The 19,762-nt window shown below is 35.8% G+C and overlaps 1 protein-coding gene across 2 annotated transcripts in view; it reads left to right on the plus strand.

The window, feature by feature from the left end:
* MAK (male germ cell associated kinase) overlaps window positions 1-19,762 on the plus strand; it is a 29,840-nt gene that overhangs the window by 4,661 nt on the left and 5,417 nt on the right. The window contains exons 2-13 of one of the 2 annotated variants that reach the window (XM_036407011.1): window positions 578-913; window positions 2,609-2,663; window positions 3,614-3,735; window positions 4,761-4,840; window positions 6,633-6,765; window positions 6,857-7,028; window positions 11,196-11,363; window positions 13,107-13,421; window positions 14,436-14,626; window positions 15,162-15,292; window positions 17,165-17,296; window positions 19,154-19,228. In XM_036407011.1, coding sequence (XP_036262904.1) covers window positions 813-913; window positions 2,609-2,663; window positions 3,614-3,735; window positions 4,761-4,840; window positions 6,633-6,765; window positions 6,857-7,028; window positions 11,196-11,363; window positions 13,107-13,421; window positions 14,436-14,626; window positions 15,162-15,292; window positions 17,165-17,296; window positions 19,154-19,228 — 1,675 coding nt within the window. In that variant the 5' untranslated portion in view covers window positions 578-812. The remainder of the gene's footprint in view (window positions 1-577; window positions 914-2,608; window positions 2,664-3,613; window positions 3,736-4,760; window positions 4,841-6,632; window positions 6,766-6,856; window positions 7,029-11,195; window positions 11,364-13,106; window positions 13,422-14,435; window positions 14,627-15,161; window positions 15,293-17,164; window positions 17,297-19,153; window positions 19,229-19,762) is intronic. The other variant, XM_036407012.1, reaches the window with a different exon arrangement.

Here is a 19,762-nt window from a genome sequence, read left to right on the forward strand (position 1 = left end):
ACTTAACTCTTCAGCCATTACCATGCCTAAGAATTATGTGAACTTCAGAGCACGATGTCCATTTTTAACATATCAGTTTATGTGGGTGAAAAATGCAGTGGTTATCTTGCTGCTCCATCTCCCTTCCTCACTAACTTTTAAGCATAGGAAGCCTGCTTGCATTACCAATCCAAAACACAGTATTCAGACCCTAAGTTTGCCGTGGCACCCTGTGCAAAATTTTTGTCCTTATGTTTTCCAGAACTTCAACCATGCCTTTGTAATAGTTCAGGAAGCTGCTGCTGTCTACAAATTCAGAGTAAGGGCTTCTATCAGAATATACCAGCTTTAAAAACACTTTGCTGTTTCTAAGGAATTATGATAGTAACCTCAAATCTCCAGTTTCTGTTTACACTAACCTTAATTGTACAGTAGGCACCTTCTGTGGCTTGAAAAATTTAAAGGAGCTAATTGCATTTATGTCCATTAAAAAGCACATATGGTTCTGGAGGGTGCTATTGTTTGATACAAGTAGTAGAGTGTCTTTTTTCTAAAATACTGTAAAACTACCTAGTCTTTTTTTTGTTGTTTTTTTTAGGGATCTGTGTGAGGATGACCATGTTCTGTCTCCTGTTCTTCGTAACTGGATCTCAAAGCAGCTATAGTTTGGAAGAGAGCAGTGAATATCCTGCTGAGTTATGAGAAACATTCACCAACGTAAAACAGTCTGGAAGAAGATTTCTCTTGAGAAAATCAAAGAGCACAGAACCCTTTAATAAAACAGAATATATTTACCATTTCATAAGCTTTTGGCTGTCTGAGTCGTAAAAAAAATGAATCGTTACACAATTATGAAACAACTGGGTGATGGCACCTATGGCAGCGTGTTGATGGGGAAGAGCAATGAGTCAGGAGAACTTGTGGCTATCAAAAGGTATGTAACATCTCAATTCAGTAAAGGTGCCTGCAAAATCTTAGATATTCAATTTTGGCTTTATTGTTGTCTTCCATTTGTGTAGAATTGAAAAAAGTTGCCTTTTAAAAGGAAATTAACAAAATTATTTTATTTTAATTAAGTTTAACAAGGTGATTGTGAGTCAGATTTCTAGTAATTGATCAATAGAGAGACACATCAGTTTAATTTATTGGTTTACACTGGCTTGTAAAATTGCATGCTGCTTTTGTTCAGTTTGAACATGCTTCCTTCTAAAAATGTTTAGGCCAGGACCAAGGGAGAAGCAATAGTGAATGGGATTAATTAGGGAGTTTATTTATATGAATTGCAGGAATAGTGATCTGAACAGGTAGATTTGAAATTCCATCCCAGCCCCCCAAATCTTTGTAAGTGCTGCATTAAGTTTCAGGTGTTGCTACAGTGATAAACAACAGTAACAATCTGGTAAGGTAAATAAAGGCTGTCACCCTGGCTCTAATAAACTTGTGTTCTGTGTAATCAAGAGTATTGTCACACTTGCCTTAAAAGATGATTACGAAACAAGAAAAATTCTACTCAATGCGTGGGGGAATTCCCCTTGAATTCCTAGAGAATTGCAAGCTGGATATAAAGTGTAAGTTGAAATACCAGAAATTGTGACTTGCTCAGACTTTTTCCTCTCATTTATGGATCTCCTGCAGTAAGATAATTATAATATAATTGGCTGACTTTTTCTTTAAGAATTTCTGAGAATTTCATGTTTCACCATATCTTGCTGTTACTGTTACTGAAATTAATATTCATCTAAGCTAAAGAAAGAATCTCCAATTGATTATTTTAATTATTATTAGCAAAACAAACAACAGTTTGTGGGAAGTGGTTCATTTGTGATTTCAGGATTTGGAATTCTGTTGTGATTTCTAAGGTTGGGACTTGAGCAGATACAGTTTTGCTTGAAGATACTTTTATTTTATCTGAAAATTATTGGTTTAAATCTCTTCACTTTAGGTGCTAAAACTTTCCCAAAACACAGCAATGGCATTCACAACTTCATCCTCACATCTGAGCAACACCAAATGTCCATATTTGGATTTATGCAGGACTTACAAATAAATGTATTACACTATTATGTATAACAACTAGTTTAGAGGCTATGATATTGCTTGAAAAAAATTAAACCTTTTAATTAAAAAAATTAAACCTTTAAATTAATATGTTGAAACAGATTTTTAAAATGACCAATCAAGTCAGATGCTTAATTATAATGGAAAGCAGTCCAGATATTTTTCAAATTTCAAAAATTTAATTTTTTTTCCTAGAATATGCAACTTGTGCATAAAGATGTTATTTTCCATGATATATGTGCAGTGTCATTGTTGCTTGCTTTATTATTAAAAGCACAATTCAAATGACACAAAGGGGTTTTATGTCCCTTTTACTTTGGAGTTACATGGTCTCTGTCTGTACTCTTTTAAAAATATGTTTCAGTGTTTGATGATTAATCACTGTAAATTTTTAGCAATTCTAAGCATTTACTTTGTTTTTAATTATATTGCTGATGGGTATGCTAGAATGTTTTTAATTGAGTTCAAAATATAGATAATGCTAGTTTTGGAAAATATCATTTAGATTTTCTAATTCTAAAAGCATTGTGTACTGTTCACTGAAAATACTTTGTCTTGGACTTTATTTCAGAATGAAAAGAAAGTTCTATTCATGGGATGAATGTATGAATTTGAGAGAAGTCAAGGTAAAGTGGTGAACATGCCACATTTAAAAAGAAGTTTCTGGTTAGGCTTGCATGAAGGAGAAGGGCAGCTACTGTGTCCAAGTGAGGCCAAACTCTGTGAACTCCTTAAATGCTGACAGATTTCACAAAACTGTGGGGTGCTGGCACTCTTAGAGGTCCTGCTGATTTGTGGAATATCCCACTATTCTCAAGCAGTGTCCATGTCTCAGAGCCAAGCCTCTTATCTTTGAGAAAGGAAAAGAAATTGATTTTGGATGTGTGTATTTCTGTGGTTTACCATTCTCCTCTTCCATTTTACTTCTAGATTTCTAGCTATGTGTCCATTCCATATATCTTGTGTTTGGGGCATCTGTAGAAAGCACTGGGAATTTTGGCTAGCCAAGTGATAGAATAACACTTGAAAACCTGAGCTTAAATTCCAAATAATTCCATGTTTTGGGCATCTGATTTTCTGTATATACCAAACTCCCTACTAAAGGGCTTTTGATTTAACTTATTGGAGACTTCATGCAAATCAGTATGTCCAAAATGAGCATCTGTAAGAGAATCCTTCTTCATGAAAGTTTCAAGCCAAAAAGAAGGGGAAAAAATATGCAGGTTTTCTTATTCAGTACTGTGAGCAAGCTCTGTACTGAATAGCCTCTTATAGCTTCAGATTTGTCTTTTGTTGTAGGGAATTAGGTTTTTGTGCTAATCTTTACTCCAGCTCTGAGGTAATCCTGTAGAAATAGGTTTAAACTACTATTAATATAGTTGTTGCTTTTAATTTGAGATTCATTCAAACTTCTGGGTTGGTCTTCTTTAGAACAGATCGCAAAATAAATAATGGTGTATCATATGAGTATGTTCTGTGGATTCTGTGCTAGAAACTGAGATGATAAAAATTTAGCTCTGATAAGGAATCAAGCTCACTGTGGGGTTATCTGAAGCTGTATTTCGCTCTGTTGCAGTCTCTGAAGAAGCTAAACCATGCCAATGTAATAAAATTGAAGGAAGTCATACGAGAAAATGACCACCTTTATTTTGTATTTGAGTACATGAAGGAAAATCTCTATCAGCTAATGAAGGATAGGTATGTCTTTTTTTCACAGAAAAGCAGTGTGCTATTGTGCTTTATTTAATGATTCTCATACTGCTTTGAAGAACACTTTGGGATGTCTGGTTTTGGCTCCTCCTGTAGCCTCATTGATATGAACAGGAGTTGCTGCACTAGATTATTTGAGGGTCGAGTTCTGCATTGCTCTGTTACAACACTGCATATTGTAATGCTTTTGGAAATAAGATCACTTGTTAATAAGAGAGTTGGCATGCTTTTGTGTAGAACCATGAGAGAAATTCTAAATAGTTGTGTTTTGGGCTTTTTTCTTCATTAGCCTTCATTTTAATGTATGAAGGATTGACTGAACACTGTTCATGCTACTTTTGGTCATGGGTTTGATTTAAGGTGGGGATGGTACATGGATGCATTTTTGTAAGAATGGCCTAATATAGGCTAACTAATGTTGCAGTCTTGGACAAACAGTACATAGCAAGGCTTGTAAGGTGGTCTTCAGAGTAGGACCTGCCTTTTCATTAACATTTCCTTTTGATGAATTGTTTTGCCTTTAGTGTGGTTTTCCTTCAGACTTTGTCATGCACTTGTATCTCCTAATGTGCCAAGCCCTTGGGTTGACATCCTGAGGTAGCTGCTGGTGACATGAGCACAGTGTTACTTTGCAGCTGAGCAGAATTGCTCTTAGCAGGGCTCCCTTAAGGGCACCACTGGGTAATGCACCTACCTGTGCTGCACTGCCATCTCTGCCTTGCTTCAGCACTGTGCATTCCACACTCACCTGTCAAGCACACTGCTGGCCAGCCAGCTTCTACAGGGAGATAGTACCATGAACATCTCAGCACAGAAGTTCTGCTGCTGCACTAGAAGTGATTGAGATTAAGGCCCAATAGAGTTTTGAAATGAGAGTTGCATCTCTCTTACTTTGACTTGATGGGTCTGTTTTCACATGTTCGTGATGTGTTAGGCAAAATAAAGAAACACGAATGTTCTGAGGGCACATTATTTTTCTGAATTATGTATGTTTTTACCCTGTTTCTTCACAGAAACAAGTTTTTCCCTGAGTCAGTCATCAGAAACATGATGTATCAGATATTGCAAGGGCTGGCTTTCATCCACAAACACGGTAGGTTTCCTACTAGAGTTTAACTGTGTAGCACTTTTTTTAGAAAATTAGATAATGCACAGAAATAACATAAATAAAATAACCTAGCAAGGGCTATTAATCATCTCTGATAAAATAATGGTTACCTGTTTCAAGTGCGGATGCAGTTTTAAACTTTGCCTGAAGTTACTCTTTATTTTCCTACAATTCGATTTTCCTCTTTCTCTTGGAAAGCACTGGATGTTGTTCATACACTGTGCAGTAGTGTTTTCTACTTTAGTTAGCAGATGAAGAAACAAACTACAGCAACTTGTATGCTCTGCTGTACTAATGACTTCTGCATCCTCAAAAAGATCTAATTGAGAAGCATTAATACATCAATACTCTTGTGTTGAGATACTGTAACTAACATGATACTCTCCATATTAAAAAATACTAAAATAACTTGTTCACTAAGAAATTCAAAGAGTATCCTTATCAAATACAACCTGGACTTAAGTATTTTACTAAGTGGGATGTTTCTAGGAATTACAGGAACAGTCTAAATAAGAGGTGAGGTGTGCTCCCAACAATAAAAAGTTTCACAGTGTTTGCAAAACTCCTAATGCTCATGTTTAATATCTGTCCTGTGAACTGTATTCTGAAATACTGGTATCAAACTCCTTGGCATTTAAAAAGGTAGTAATTTACTCTCATGCTCAACTTTTGTAGTTGTTCTTCACATCACATTGGTACCCTTGAAACTTTCTAAAGACCATAAAACATTAGTGGAAAATGAAATAAGAAACAGTGATCCTAGTGAGGTTTGATTTGCTTTCAATGTACCCTGAAGAGGCCTTCTGGTGAACTAAATGAATGATTACTTTTATTCAGTAGTATCAAATACCCAGAAATTGACATTTTCTTGTCCTGCTGATCAGGATCATATACTGTTCTCTGATTGTTAGTGTCCTCCTTTCCTACCTCATTTCTCTGCAAAATAAATTAGAAAATTAGATTTTTTTTTTTAAAAACTTCCAGTTTTAAGTTACAATATTAATATCTTGATTTCACTATAAGTGTATAAGGGAACACCAGGTGTGATAAATTTAAACATTTACATTTCACTGTAATAATTTCAGCCAATTTCTTACAGTCATTTTAATTTATGCGTGCAGAAATTCAGTGTTTTATTCTAGCAACTGGATTTCAATCAAATTAATGGATAACATAACGAATTGTGTGTTCGAATTAAACAGCAGAAGTAATTTGCTTAGTGACTTAATCATTGCCCAAATATAGAGATCCTCAAGCCAACAGCAAGCATTGAAGAAGCTTTATGTGCCTGCATTACTAATATTAGCATTTCTGAGCAGGATTTGAATATCCTGTAAATGTCTGTATCTCAAAATTGTTGTCACAATGATAAATAACTATCTAAAAATCATTCAAGCAATTTTGTGAATCAAGTAAGTGTGCCAGATGCTCAATTTTCCATTATTCAAAACTGATAAAGCAAAAGATTTCATTCTGAAACTGTTTTTTTTACTTGATGTTGCTGCCAGCCAATTCATTTTCCTTAGTGTGCTAATGACAGTTTACATTTGTTAATTTAAGAACACTTGATGTAATAATCACTGGAGGGAAAATGCGTGCATTTGTTAGGGGAGGATTCCAATTATTTTATGTTGAATTAAAAAAAGAAAAAAGGTTGAAACCACTATATTATTCCAAAACATCCCAAAGTAAATACTGGATTACTCCTATTAGAAATTGCTGCTTAAGAAGTGATTCTGTGATAATTTGCAATTCTTTTCTGTTTGGTCTTCTACAGGATTTTTTCATAGGGATATGAAGCCTGAAAACCTTCTCTGTAGTGGACCAGAACTTGTGAAAATTGCAGATTTTGGGTTGGCTAGAGAACTAAGATCTCAGCCACCTTACACAGATTATGTTTCTACCAGGTGGTAAGTATATCAAGAATTTAATACATTAGCTTAACTAATTACCCTCCTATGACCATTTTAACTTATTTATTATTTCCTTCCATCCTCACAGGTACCGTGCACCCGAAGTTTTGCTGAGATCTTCTGTCTATAGCTCACCTATTGATATATGGGCAGTTGGCAGCATAATGGCTGAGTTATACACACTCAGACCTCTTTTCCCAGGCACGAGTGAAGTAGATGAAATCTTCAAAATTTGCCAAGTCCTAGGGACTCCAAAGAGGGTAAGGCTTAAAAAACCCCACACAATTTTATTACCAAAAAAAAATTTGATTAAATTATTACAAAATATTCAGTGTTATCTTTGCATATTGAGTTATTGTTTCAATAAGTTTCCTGCAGACTTAGCGTTTGCTTAACTGAATTTCTTTTCAGCTTCCATTAAGGCAGGTACTGCTAGTCTTTTGTTGTATATTAGCATCTGCTGTGCATCATACCATTATGTGAAGCCTTGCTCTCCTCTGATGAAAGCCAGATAAAATTATTTAATTTAGTTATTTAAAGCTATTCATAATGGAAAGGAAATCAGAATTCTCCTAGGATTTAATTTACCAGAGCCAATTTGCTTTCCCTTCCCAAAAGTGTAATTCTTCTGTGCTGGCACACAGAATTTGGAGCTTGTAAAAGTTACCATAAATAAGACAAATTATGCTTTTCCTATTCTTAAAGCATAAAAGAAACATTTCATCTCAAACACAGATGTCTCATAAATATTATTAGTAAAAAGAAGTAATTGAGGGAAAATGTGCAGTATTTTAGAGAGGAAACAATTCTTTTCACTTATTTTCTGGATGAGCTAAATAATTTTTAAAATTATAAGGAAAGTTTTGGTAGTGCATATAAAAATGGATGCAATTATATTCAGCTTAAAAGTTGTTTTTCTAAATGAATGGGAGAATATGCAAGAAAAGAATAAGGTTACCTATAAAATTTTGAATGAACCGAAAAAAAGACCATATGCTATTAAATATTTTTGTAGACTAAAGTAAGAATTGGCAGATACATATCAGTATTTTAGGGGTGCAAATAGAACTTGGTGGAATAACTGACCAAACACAGTCCACCTAGATCTGAACTTCCTAAGGGTGGAGAGAGATACATCAGTTTAATTAGTGTTCTACCTGTATAAGATACAGTATAATTCTTGTCCAGTAAAGGAGCTGCTATCAATAGAGAAGTAAGGAACAGAAAACTTAAAACAGAAATAGATTAAGCTTAGCTAGGAACATGCAGAGCTTGAAGTGGTGGGAAAACATCCAAGAGAACATTCTGAGAAACAGGTGCAAACTCATGACAGAGCAAAGAGGAAAAGGTCAGGTGGAGAGCTATAGATGATACGTTATGGAAGTGAAAATTGGTATGATGTGTAAAACAGTGCTTGCCATGACACAGTTGAGACTCAGGAATAACGTGCAAATAGGAGCAGTATTTTAAGACTTGAGTTTTCAAATGCAGATGTGAACTTTCTTGAGCAGATCACAAATCTAGGATAGTAACAGGAACATTTTGATGTATATGAAGACTGAAAGACAGCACCCTGCTGGCTTCTGGAACATTTTCAATGTACAGCATAAACAAGCTCTGAAATGCAGGGAGATCAGAGAGAGGTTTTCACTGTGTGCAGTAGCACAGAAGCATTGAGCTGATTGCTGTGGTTTTTCTCTAACCTTACAAGGAGCTAACAGAAGCAAATCCTGACTGTTTAGAGTCTGTTATTCCCTGACCAGAAAGTTTAGTGCTTGGGAAAGCAGGGACCATTACCAGCTGAATATTCCAGAAAAAATTGTAGGCTCCCTTAAAGGCCCCAAGAGTTAAGGACATTGTAAGTCAGCCCGCTAGAATCAGGAAACTATAATTAATTACTTTGTGTCATCTGCTGGGCAGACTTGGGAATTTTCTCTCCTTACGACAGTGCTAAGGCATTCTTCAGGGAGATTGCTGTAAAAAAGGAATACTTAAATTGTATGATAGGAATTACCACAACAAATAATGCATTTGTTACAATTACTTCCATTCTGAAAAATATAAGTAGTTACTTTAATAGTCTGATTTTGCAGATAGTTTTACAAATATTATTTTTTTTAGACATGCGTTTTCATTTATTTTGTTATCCTGCAATAATGAATTACAGGAATTATGCCCAGAAGCTATCTTCATTCCAGTTTACCTTCCTGTACCTAAGTCCATAACATTCCAATGACTTTGGGGAATCTGAGTGTTTTAAATAGTGGCAGGCAACTATTTTGTTTTATTTTATAAATAAATTAAATTGCACCATTCACATATTGGCAGTGGTGGTGCACTTTACTATGTGAATTTAATGAAAAAATTGATGACAATGTCAATAGCAGAGATTAATGAAATGCCTTTTCATTAGCTGAAGGTTGGCAATAGCACTTTAAATTATTGCAAAATAATTTTTTTTAATAAATAGAAATGTATTTTTCATTTGCTCTTGTACTGATTTCGCCTTGTCACTATGCTTCATCAGATCAACATGCAGCCCTTGGTACTTTGTTGTAAACTGTTTCTTTATTTCTAGCAGACAGAATGCCATCAAACTCAATAAAGAAGGGCAATGCAGTGAAGGAGGGAAGTTTTTCTCCATTGATTTAAATGAACAAACTGTTCTCTGAGGTGAAAGAGGAAGTCACTGGAAATCTTGAGACTTATTTTAAGCAGATGTAGTTTATAATTATATTTGAGTTTTTTTATTACCATGGACTGTGCTAACAGAGCTAAAACTGTTGTACATAAAAAGATGAGTAATGGCTATCATGGTACCTTAAGACCAAATCAGTCTGGTTTGCCCTGTAGCAGTGCAATAAATGTGGTGGATAGAGGAAGAGCACAAATGTCATACCTTGTCTTCAGTAAGGCTTCTGATGCTGTCCCTCATAACATTCCCAGCAGCATATTTCTATACAAATTGCATGATGAGAGCATACCTGTTTGGAAAGAGTTGTCCAGACAGTAAGCTTCACTGGCTCTTATTCAAAAGATTAATTGAATAAAACTTGAGTGGTTCTGCCTCTGATTAAATTTTTTAAATTGTATTGAAGGCTGTCTGGTGGAGTAGATTTTGCTGCTTAAGCTAGTAGATGGCAGGCAGAGAAGAATTATGTTAGAAAAGAAGACTGGAATTTAGAAGGATTTTTTTTTTATGTATAGAATTAGAGATGTAGCTTTAAAGAAATTTTTTCAGTCGTGCACAGAATGCTGTACTTAGGCAGGAATAATCAGCTACATAAATAACTGTGGATCACCATCCAGCTAACATATCTGTAGGAGAGGCCGTAGGAGCTATTTAGTGTATTGTATGTCTAAAGACAAATACCATACCAGTTTGTAGAAAAAGGAGTATTGCCCATTAACATGTGAACTAATCTTTCTGTTTCTCTTGCTACATTATATCCAGTTTAGAGTTTTCAAGAGGAAAAAAAATCAAGAGTCTAGAGAGGAAGTAAAACTCAAAAAGCATAGACCTGAGGAATTCTTTGGGTTTCTTTAGCCTGTACAAACAAAGATGGGAAGAAAGGAAAAGAAATACACCTTCCAATGTATAAAAAGGCCACTCTAGAGGAAAGAATCAGATAGTCCTTCTTGGTATCCATGGATGACAGGACACTCAACAAAGGTCATTTTATTTTTGTACAAGAAACCTCCATTTTCCTAATCATGAGGAGATCACTCTCTGGAGTAATCTGTATAATCTGGCTGTGGATTGCCAGAAATTGGAAGCTTTTTGAGATTTAACACCTGTCAGGAAGGGACAAGGGTGTGGATAAATGGTCTGTTGAGGTCTTTGATAATCCTGTAGTTCTGTATTCCAAGAATGCAGTTATCAAGCAATGAAGGACTTCAAGGTTTACTTTTGGAAAGTTAAACACTTTTTTAATAAGCTCTTATCTGGTGATCATTGTTTTTTATTGTTGTAATGCTGTCTGGTTGTAACTTAGTCATTGACTGTCATAATGGTGGATCAGTGCTATGTTGTATAGGCTGCATCATGGTTATATAGCTGGGACATGGTGAATGGAGGGGCCTTGCCTCTGCTATTTCCATAAAGAGGGCATGCCAGCTGCTGGGCTCATTTCTGTGGCAGATAGGATGTGGCATTCCTGGTACTGCTGCACTCTGGTCTCCTTCAGATAGGATGTGTCCATGGTGATGGTTCCACCTGTAGCTACAGGAGACCTCAGGAGGACTGCCATTGGAGACTGATGCTACATTCACTAGTGTTGTAATAATTGTCACGGAAACCAGGAATGCTTGTTTTTGACCATAAAGGAAGGAGCCATGCAGACCAAGCGTGACTCAAGCTGCCTTAAATTTTATCTAAATACATCTTTGTTCTTTTTTGGTGCTGATTTTTCTTTCCTTTGAAACAGAGTGACTGGACAGAAGGATACCACCTTGCTTCTGCCATGAATTTCCGTTTCCCACAATGTGTCCCTATAAGCCTAAAAACTCTCATCCCAAATGCAAGCAATGAAGCAATACTGCTTATGAGTGATATGCTGAACTGGAATCCAAAGAAGAGACCTACAGCAAGTCAGGTCTGAGCACATGAATGATTAAGTATAAGACTGAATTTTCTTGCATTTTAAAAAACTGTAGATACAGAGACCAATTGATTGTCATAATAATGATGGCCACAAATGTCTCTACATTTTGAACACTTTGATGGGAATGAGACTAAGTGGTGAGAAGAGAAAGTTCTAAACCTGGCTCAGCAGACATCAGAAACTCTTCAGTTATTTCTGCAATGTTGTCTTCTGTACTGTGTATTTTAAAATTCTCTCTGTACAGGACAGAGAAATAGCTGAGGTGCAAGTGTTTCAATTGTGCCTGTCATCACTTTGCCACTTTTGTTTTCCTCCCCATCTGTACAAAGGGAGGTACCGAAAAGTTTGAAAACTTTGGTTTTTGTGAAGCCACAGATGGAATGCAGTATGGAAGAGCTAAGGCTTATTTTTACTTGGAATGTAAGTTGTATGAAGTGATAAAGAAAGAGCTTTGTGAAGAACATGCCAATAGGTCACAAAGATCACAATTTTTCTCCAAGTTAATTTTCAAAACACATATTTCAAGGACTGAAGATGGTACATTCTGTGGATTTTTTTTTTTATTATTCATACCTAATGTAATCCTATTTAGAACGTATAAAAGAGGAATACAATTGAGAAAGAAAGGACATATTGCAAGTTACCCTTGGTGGATGTACTGTAAGTGATTCAGAAGCAGTTAAGCAGATGGTACCAAACATTCCTCTCCACTTTATAAAGCATGTCTATTGTACAGAAACAGAGATCTATCTGTAGTCCAGTACTATGTATCTCTACACAAAATACTCTATGGTGCTTTATAAAAGCAAATAACCAGCTTTTACCCAGGTGAGTTATCGAGGAAGCAGCTGCAGCAGATGTGTAATCCACAGTCAAAAGGAAGAGTTTAATGCATATACATAGCAGTGTGTTCAGAGGCAGCTATTCATGAGTGCAGCTGAGGCAAAACGTGCGTTTGAGAACTAACAAAGAGTAGGATCCTACCCAGAAGGATTAACAGAGTGGGTTGTTTTGACATAGCAGGAGGTGTGTTACTAAGTTGTGTCCGAGCTCTGCATCTAGCAGAGGACATGGAAAGGTCAGAGGAAAGGATCAAATGAACATCTGCCTTAAGACAGACACTATATTTTCTTAGTAAACACCATGAAGGCACAGCAGGCACAGTGAATGTATTTTAAAGAAAAGCAAAAGCTGGTGATAAGGAAAATGGGGGAGAAACCTTGCTCATTAACATCCTCTAATTGTAGAACCCATACACTGCAACAATCTCACTTCTGGAGCTTTTGTTGTTGTTGGTTTTGTTTTGTTTTCAATTAAAAAACTCAGGCTATTCACTGAGTTGCTAAAACATAGTCAGCAGTGGAGACATGTAAGTAAAGCATGTAGTAAAAGTAGTGGGAACTACCTGTTTTAAAAGAGAAATTTGTTACTGCATAACTATAGAATGGTGTTAAATGTATAATGCACCTCCACCTAGCAATAAAGAAGGGAACAAAAGGATATGACTGCTGTTACATGTACAAGTGGATCAGACTTACCAAGTTACGTAAGAGTTTGTAATACAGAACTGCCAGTTCTCAATATACACTTTACATATGATCTCGTTACCCATCCATCTTCCATCTGTTCTGTAAAGCTTGCTTAAATGTTTCAGTAACCTGCTTAGATCCTTGATGAGCTTACCAAAGTCAGCTTTTTGAAGTTAAAATTAATGTCTCATATCTTCCTCTACAGGCTTTGAAGCACCCTTACTTTCAAGTTGGCCAAATTTTAGGACCTCCCCCACAGTATCTGGAGAAGCAGACTCCTGTTAAACCAGTTCAGCCAACAGAGCCAAAGCCATCTTTACCTAAACTGGAAGCTAAGCCAGAACCTCTGTCTTCACCTGATTTACCTGACAAAACACAGCCACAGCCCTTGCCAAAGGTTAACCACCAGCCTCTCCAGCAAATTCAGTTGCCTCAGAATACAGCTAACCAGCAAATACCAAAGCAGCAGCAGCCACAGTCACAACCACTTTTTCCAATGATCAATAAAAACTCATCGCCTGTAAGTTGTCTTCAATAACTACATAGATGGTTTTATTAAAAGTTCTTAGGATGTTCAGCTAGGTGATCCCTTGAAAATTGTCATGTTTTATTAAAAGAGATACAGATAGATAACTAGGGAATAAGTGAGGATATATCTTGTCTCCTTACTAAAATTTTATAGCAAGTCAGAAGAATAGATTGCTTGTAACACAATGTTCATTATAATAGTCCTCAGTGCTGGGCTTATGCACTAAAGAAGTTGAAGCTGTTACTTTTTGACCTTTGAGAAACAACTCTGTCACAACAATACTGTCACAACAGAGAAGTGGAGAGGGAGAACTTCACTTGCCTCATGCAGGAAAATACCCAGAAAGGTTCATCCAGCTCTTAACCTTGTAAGAATTTAGCAATTATGATTTTTAGGAAGTTTACTATTATACTTTGGTTTGTAACTTCCGTTTTGCTTTCTGCTTGTACTCACTGAACTGCAATACAAACTATGTTAAAAATAACAGGTATTCAGAGAATATTGGAAAGCAAATGATGGATAGAAGGACAGTTTTAAAACTTAATTTCATTGGAATGGAATGTTAAAGAGAAGTTTCTTTTATTTGCTGTATTTACTTTGGGGGCACAGCAGTGTTCGGCAACACTGTGCTCTATTTCTTGACAGCTCATCTACCATTGTTCAGAGCATAAGTTCAGCAAGATGCCAGAAATAGTGGTTGAGCACTGAACTGGGTGTGCAAACAGAATGTTAACCTCACTAGTTCAGGTAGACTTGAGCCATTCAAGGATGAAAGTCCAAAAGAACTACACTTCAAATACATGCTGGCATTATTATGTTTTGTACTTAAAGCCATAGTGAGACTATGACCAAAACAGGTACAACACATTGGGAAAAATTCCCTCAAAGTCTGTAAGCAGTAGTCAGGAGTTATACTAGATACAAAATACAAAATTTTATAATTGAATTAAAGTGCTTTTTTATTATTATTTTAACTTTTTTATTATTTTAATTTATTTAAAATAGAAACAAGCAACTATTGGCCCTCTGAATGGTGTACTAGGTCCTAAAACCTGCAGAAGACGGTGGGGTCAGACTTTGGTAAAGGCTGTGGATAGCTGGGATGACTTGGATGACCCTGAATTTGGAATGTCATCTTCAAAGAAGCCTAGCATTGCACTGTTAAAAGAAAAGAAAAACAAGGAATTTCTTTTTAGGTAGGTCCTGCAATTATAAAATCACAATTTCTTTTAGTAAACAGTGTCCAGAAGTAGATTTATAGACTGATTAAGACAAGTCTATTAAAATTCAAGTCACCAAAATTCTGCAAGAATGCCAAGAATTGCATGAGTAGATCAGCTTTGGATGTTATGTTGTTACAGTGCCAGTAATATCCAAACAGAATCAAATTTGTTTACAGGCACTGTATGGTTCAGGTGTTTGTTGTGTATTTAAGAAACTGTTTTACTAAAATTTAACATACTAACATTACTTCCTTTGTCAGTTAAATGGTATTGTGTTCTGCCATTTGGCCACATTTGCTTTTATTCCATAGTGTTGGATACATTTCTTTCTTCAAATCCCAGGTCAGGCTCTCATGAGGTGTTGGGTTTGACTGTTACTTTGTGGAAACAGACCCTACTGAGAAAAGTAGGATAAGCAAAGAGCACTGTATTATTCAGGCTAAGATCAGCTTGTGGTATTCTGAGCTGGAGTTGTTGGTCACATGGTTTGAAAATTTTGATTTTTCAGTGTGCCAGAACCAAAAGCTTCACGCTGTATCCAGCCAGGAGGGGAAAACAAGATTCTGATGAGAAATGACTCTGAGAGATCAAATACATCAGCAAAAGATTATTATATAAGCCAATCAAGATATCTGCCTGGTAAGGTTGAAAGTCAATACATATGGAAAATATAAGGTGTGCACAATCTACATACAATACATTTAAGCTTTAGATTTCTTACTGGATAATTTTATTTTTCTTAACCAAACTAAATTTTCATAATTTTGGACTAAATGCCTTTCCCAGAAGATATCTCAACTGATGCAGCAATTCCTGGCTATATAAACATGGCAGGACCTCAGCACTGCTTGTACACTATAAAAGTTCACAGGCCCTCTTATGACCTGTAACATAAAAAATCCTCAGTAATATAAATCCAATATCTCTTGGATTACTAGGAATATATCCTGATTAATCTATAAGCAGGTTTATGTGAGGACTAAAGAAAATACATGCATGTTTTTCAGCAGGACTGTAGTGATAGGACTAGGAGCAATGGATTCAAATGGAAACAGGGGAAATTTAGAAAATATATACAAAAGAAATTTTTTACTGTGAGGGTCATGAGGCACTGGACAGATTATCCAGAGGACCTGTGGATGCCCCATCCCTGGCACTGTTCAAGGCCAGGTTTGATAGAACATTGAGCAACCTGGTCTAGTGGAAGGTGTCCCTGCCCATGGCAGGGCAATTGGAACCAGATGATTTTTAAGGTTCCCTTCCAACCCAAACCATTCTATGATTTTATATAGTGCATATTTACCAATTTTGCATTGTCAGGATGTTTGGGGTTTTCTGAACATACAAGTTCTGATAAACACAGTCCCTTTTCTTGTACAAAGTGTTTAGAAATATCCATCTACTGGCACTGATAGGAATTCATACACTCACTTCCTTTCTCAAGGCAGTCATCTTTCTTTGGAAATAGATATCTTAGCCTAATCTGGGTGATTTTTTTCAGGAAAATGACATGATATTATTTAATTACTGGGAACGAGAATGGAAAGGAGAAAGCAAAGAGAATGTTTCCTTTAGTTAGTATTCTGAATATATTCTATAATCAAATTGTTTTCTTGGTTTCTCAGTATCTTTTGTTACTATGGTGGTTTGTACAATTACAGTAATCATACCATGACTTCTGTAATCCACATTTGAGAATTTAGGTGGCTCACAGAGGAATTCCCCATTGTCAGGCAAGTTGTTTTGATAGAACATATGATTAATTTGTCAGGAACTCATTAGGGCAGTGATGACTTCAATTCTAGAATGTTAAATAGGATGCTCAGAGAATTAACAGTTTAAGTCCAAAAGAAAAAGAAAAATATAAAGAGCGAGGAACTTCTGTATCTAAAGGTAACAAAATTGGAAGAGTCGTTTGTATTTCTTATCTTTTATTAAACACAATTCTAATGTCTCCATGGTTTTCAATGAGAAAGGCATAGATGTAAAAAATAATTGTTATTTATCCATATTAGTTTAGTTCTGCAACCACTAGATCTGGGAGCTGCTTTCATGTGTTCTAATCCTATTAACTCTTGTAATGCTTGTAACATGCTGAAGTCACAAGAACCTTTGTCCTACTTTTTAACTTTAACCCTTGAAGAAATAGTTTATTTTCAGACTTGGGAACCCAGATTTTTGATAGGTATTTTTAATTTGCGTGTTCCTTTTTTGACAGACAGAAATATCAATTATGAGATACGGTTTTATAGAAACCAAGTACCTATACTGAAAAGTCTTTTAAAAGTTGTCTTGAAAGCATGAAGAGAATTGTTCTTAAATTAGTGTCACTGGTTTTCATGGTTCAGCTTAAAAATCTAATCAATGGACATGATTAATTTACATTAATGGTGTTTTGCATTATAGGACAAATGGTTCAGTGTTGGTTTTCTGTTCTAGAAATGTCATTTATTGGTTGAATTAAGTTTGAAATTTGGTATTAATAACATTTTCCATCATTTGTTTTCTAAGGTGTAAACCCAAAGAATGTGTCTTTAGCAGCAGTCAATAAAGAGGGATCACATGGAGCCTGGAACAACCAATTGTTTGCTAAATCACTTGGAAATGCTGGGGGAGGAGTGACTTACAGCAGAAATACGACAGGTAAAAGTGTAATTGAAAATGGTCACAATATATCTCCTCAGACTTTAATTAATTTAGTTAAGACCATCTGGTTTAACTTCTGCAGTTAAGCTTAGGTTCTAGACTCTTTTATTTTTTCTCTTGTTTTAGTGAAAGACTCTTAAAACCCAACTTTTTCATATGTGATATGATGTATTTTGCTTTCAGAACATTAAGAAGGTACAAACCAGCCCCTATTTATAAAGTTCTGTCAAGATAAATTTTGTATATAATCCACTGAGACCATTATTTTACTATATTTAAGCAAGTAGTTTGGCCTCATTACTGCCTGCTCCCTATGCCATGCAACACTATCAAACAGCAGTCTCACCCATGAAAACATAACGGTGGGTGGTGTGCTCATGTGATAAAAGTGCTGCCTAATATTTTAGACATCGTCTTTTATCAGTTTATTGGCCTTATCCTAAATCCTTTGCCTGCAAGAAAAGTCCCCTTATTTCCAGGAAGGAACTTCCAGTGAGACTATGTTTTGTAAAGAGCACTATTATCAGCATTCTGTAGAGTGAAGTCTAACACTAGTAAACACTTTATCTAAGATTTCACTGAGGAAGACATCAGAATGTGGACTGAAATCTGCCTTCTCACCCCCAAGCCCTATAACTCAGGTGCACTGTCCCTCTTATGGGAGGTTACCTGGTAACAGCTCTGCAGCCATTGTTCCAGCTAGCATGAGTCAATCTCCAAATACTTCAGTGCCAATAAACCACCCAGCTTTACATGCTTGTACAGCAAGAACTTCAGAAGGTTTGTTTACATGCAGATGCTGCACCCCTTTTTAATAGAACTTTAGTAGCCATTCTGCAGTGTCAACAAACCTCATTTTCCCCTCTGAAAGTCAGGCAGACTGAATTTTTCATTTGAAGTAATTTGCAAAATTTTAGAAAGTGGAGAAACAACAGCACCTACCAGAGTTTTTTTGTGGAATAGGTATTTTGTATCATCTTGCATATCTTTTATTTTCTGAAATAGAGTATCCATGTGCCTCAGAAGTAAATTATTTATAAATAATCTTGCAAAGGAATTGGGCACAGAAAAGCAAATAGCTGCTTCCAAAAGTTTTCATCAATAGGCTAGACATCTACCTATGGAACTGCAGTGAAGATAAAATTGGAATGAATGCTAATGGTAGAAATCCTGCCTTTGTCTTACTACCAAGAATTTAAAGAAATAAAGCACTAAAACTGATTATTTTTTGTTTGAAAATACTTGGTATTTCTATCAGTATCTTAAATTGCATGTGATGTTTCAAATACTGGGGAGACAGCAACATTTAAGACACACATGAAACACATGGAACCAGAATAGATGGATCACAGGAATACAATACACGTAAACTATATCTTTTCTCTTTTCATATTGACAGTCTGAGAGTTGACACTGCTGTGTTTAAATAACTATGTATAGTTTATTTAAGTGGGCTTTTTTTTTCATCAGCCACAACATTGCTCTAGGGCAAAATAAGATAAGAGCAAATAATTACAAATGCTTTATTTATGAAGGATTGAAAATTTATGATCAGTCAACTTTGAAGATATGACCAACTCCTAAAAATTGTAAATGGAATGTAATTGCATTGTTGGAAAATCATATTTTTAGTCCATAATTACAATGGACCTTGTAAAGTCACCTGTTGGAGTAACATTTTCTGCTCAAGACAACAAGGATAAGACATTTTACTTACTAATGTGTCAGATACTCATTCTTGCTTGCTTTTTTCCTTCCTCATTTCTTTTACATGACCTAAATTGCTTCTTCATACCCTTCTTCTGAAGTTCTGTCTTTCCATCTTTTTCTTCCTTTAATTTTCCTTGTCTACAGATGAGAACTTAATTATGCCTATTGAAAAGCTATCATGCAAAGAAAGGTTGAATGAAAAATTAGAAGATCCAAAAGGTAAACTGTAGCAATTATAGCCTGGTTCTTTGTACATTTCCTATTTATGTTTTACAGTTTCTTGTAAAAAAAAATTGCACTTATAACACAGGTTCCTGATGATCGTATCCTGCCATTTTTAGTTGCAATCTGTTTTGTCAAACTTCGCTTTCTTCATTATGGCAATGTGGTGGCTTTGCATGGGAGGCATTTATAGAAGTGATGTAAAGGCTTCTTCTGGATTCTTGGAACTTACTGTGCTTTAAAAGGCAGAGAATATTTTATTACCCTAATCATAACCCACAGCAGGTCACTGGATGATGGTGAGGAAGTGATCCTAATGCAGAATGTGCTTGTCCCTGACAGGACTCAAGACTTGCACCTTTTCCTGCATTTGGGCTCTCTACCCATTACACTGATCTTACAGTGCTGTGCTTACGCAGGTATTGGTGGAGTTACCTTTGAGTAAAAGGGAGGAAACTCCAGATTCCAGGCTGCCTAGTTTGTGCCTTATAGTTCCACTGCTCTGAAATTATCACAGAGGTCTGGGAGTGT

The sequence above is a fragment of the Molothrus ater genome, chromosome 1, assembly GCF_012460135.2.
Source record: "Molothrus ater isolate BHLD 08-10-18 breed brown headed cowbird chromosome 1, BPBGC_Mater_1.1, whole genome shotgun sequence".
Classification (NCBI taxonomy): Eukaryota; Metazoa; Chordata; class Aves; order Passeriformes; family Icteridae; genus Molothrus; species Molothrus ater.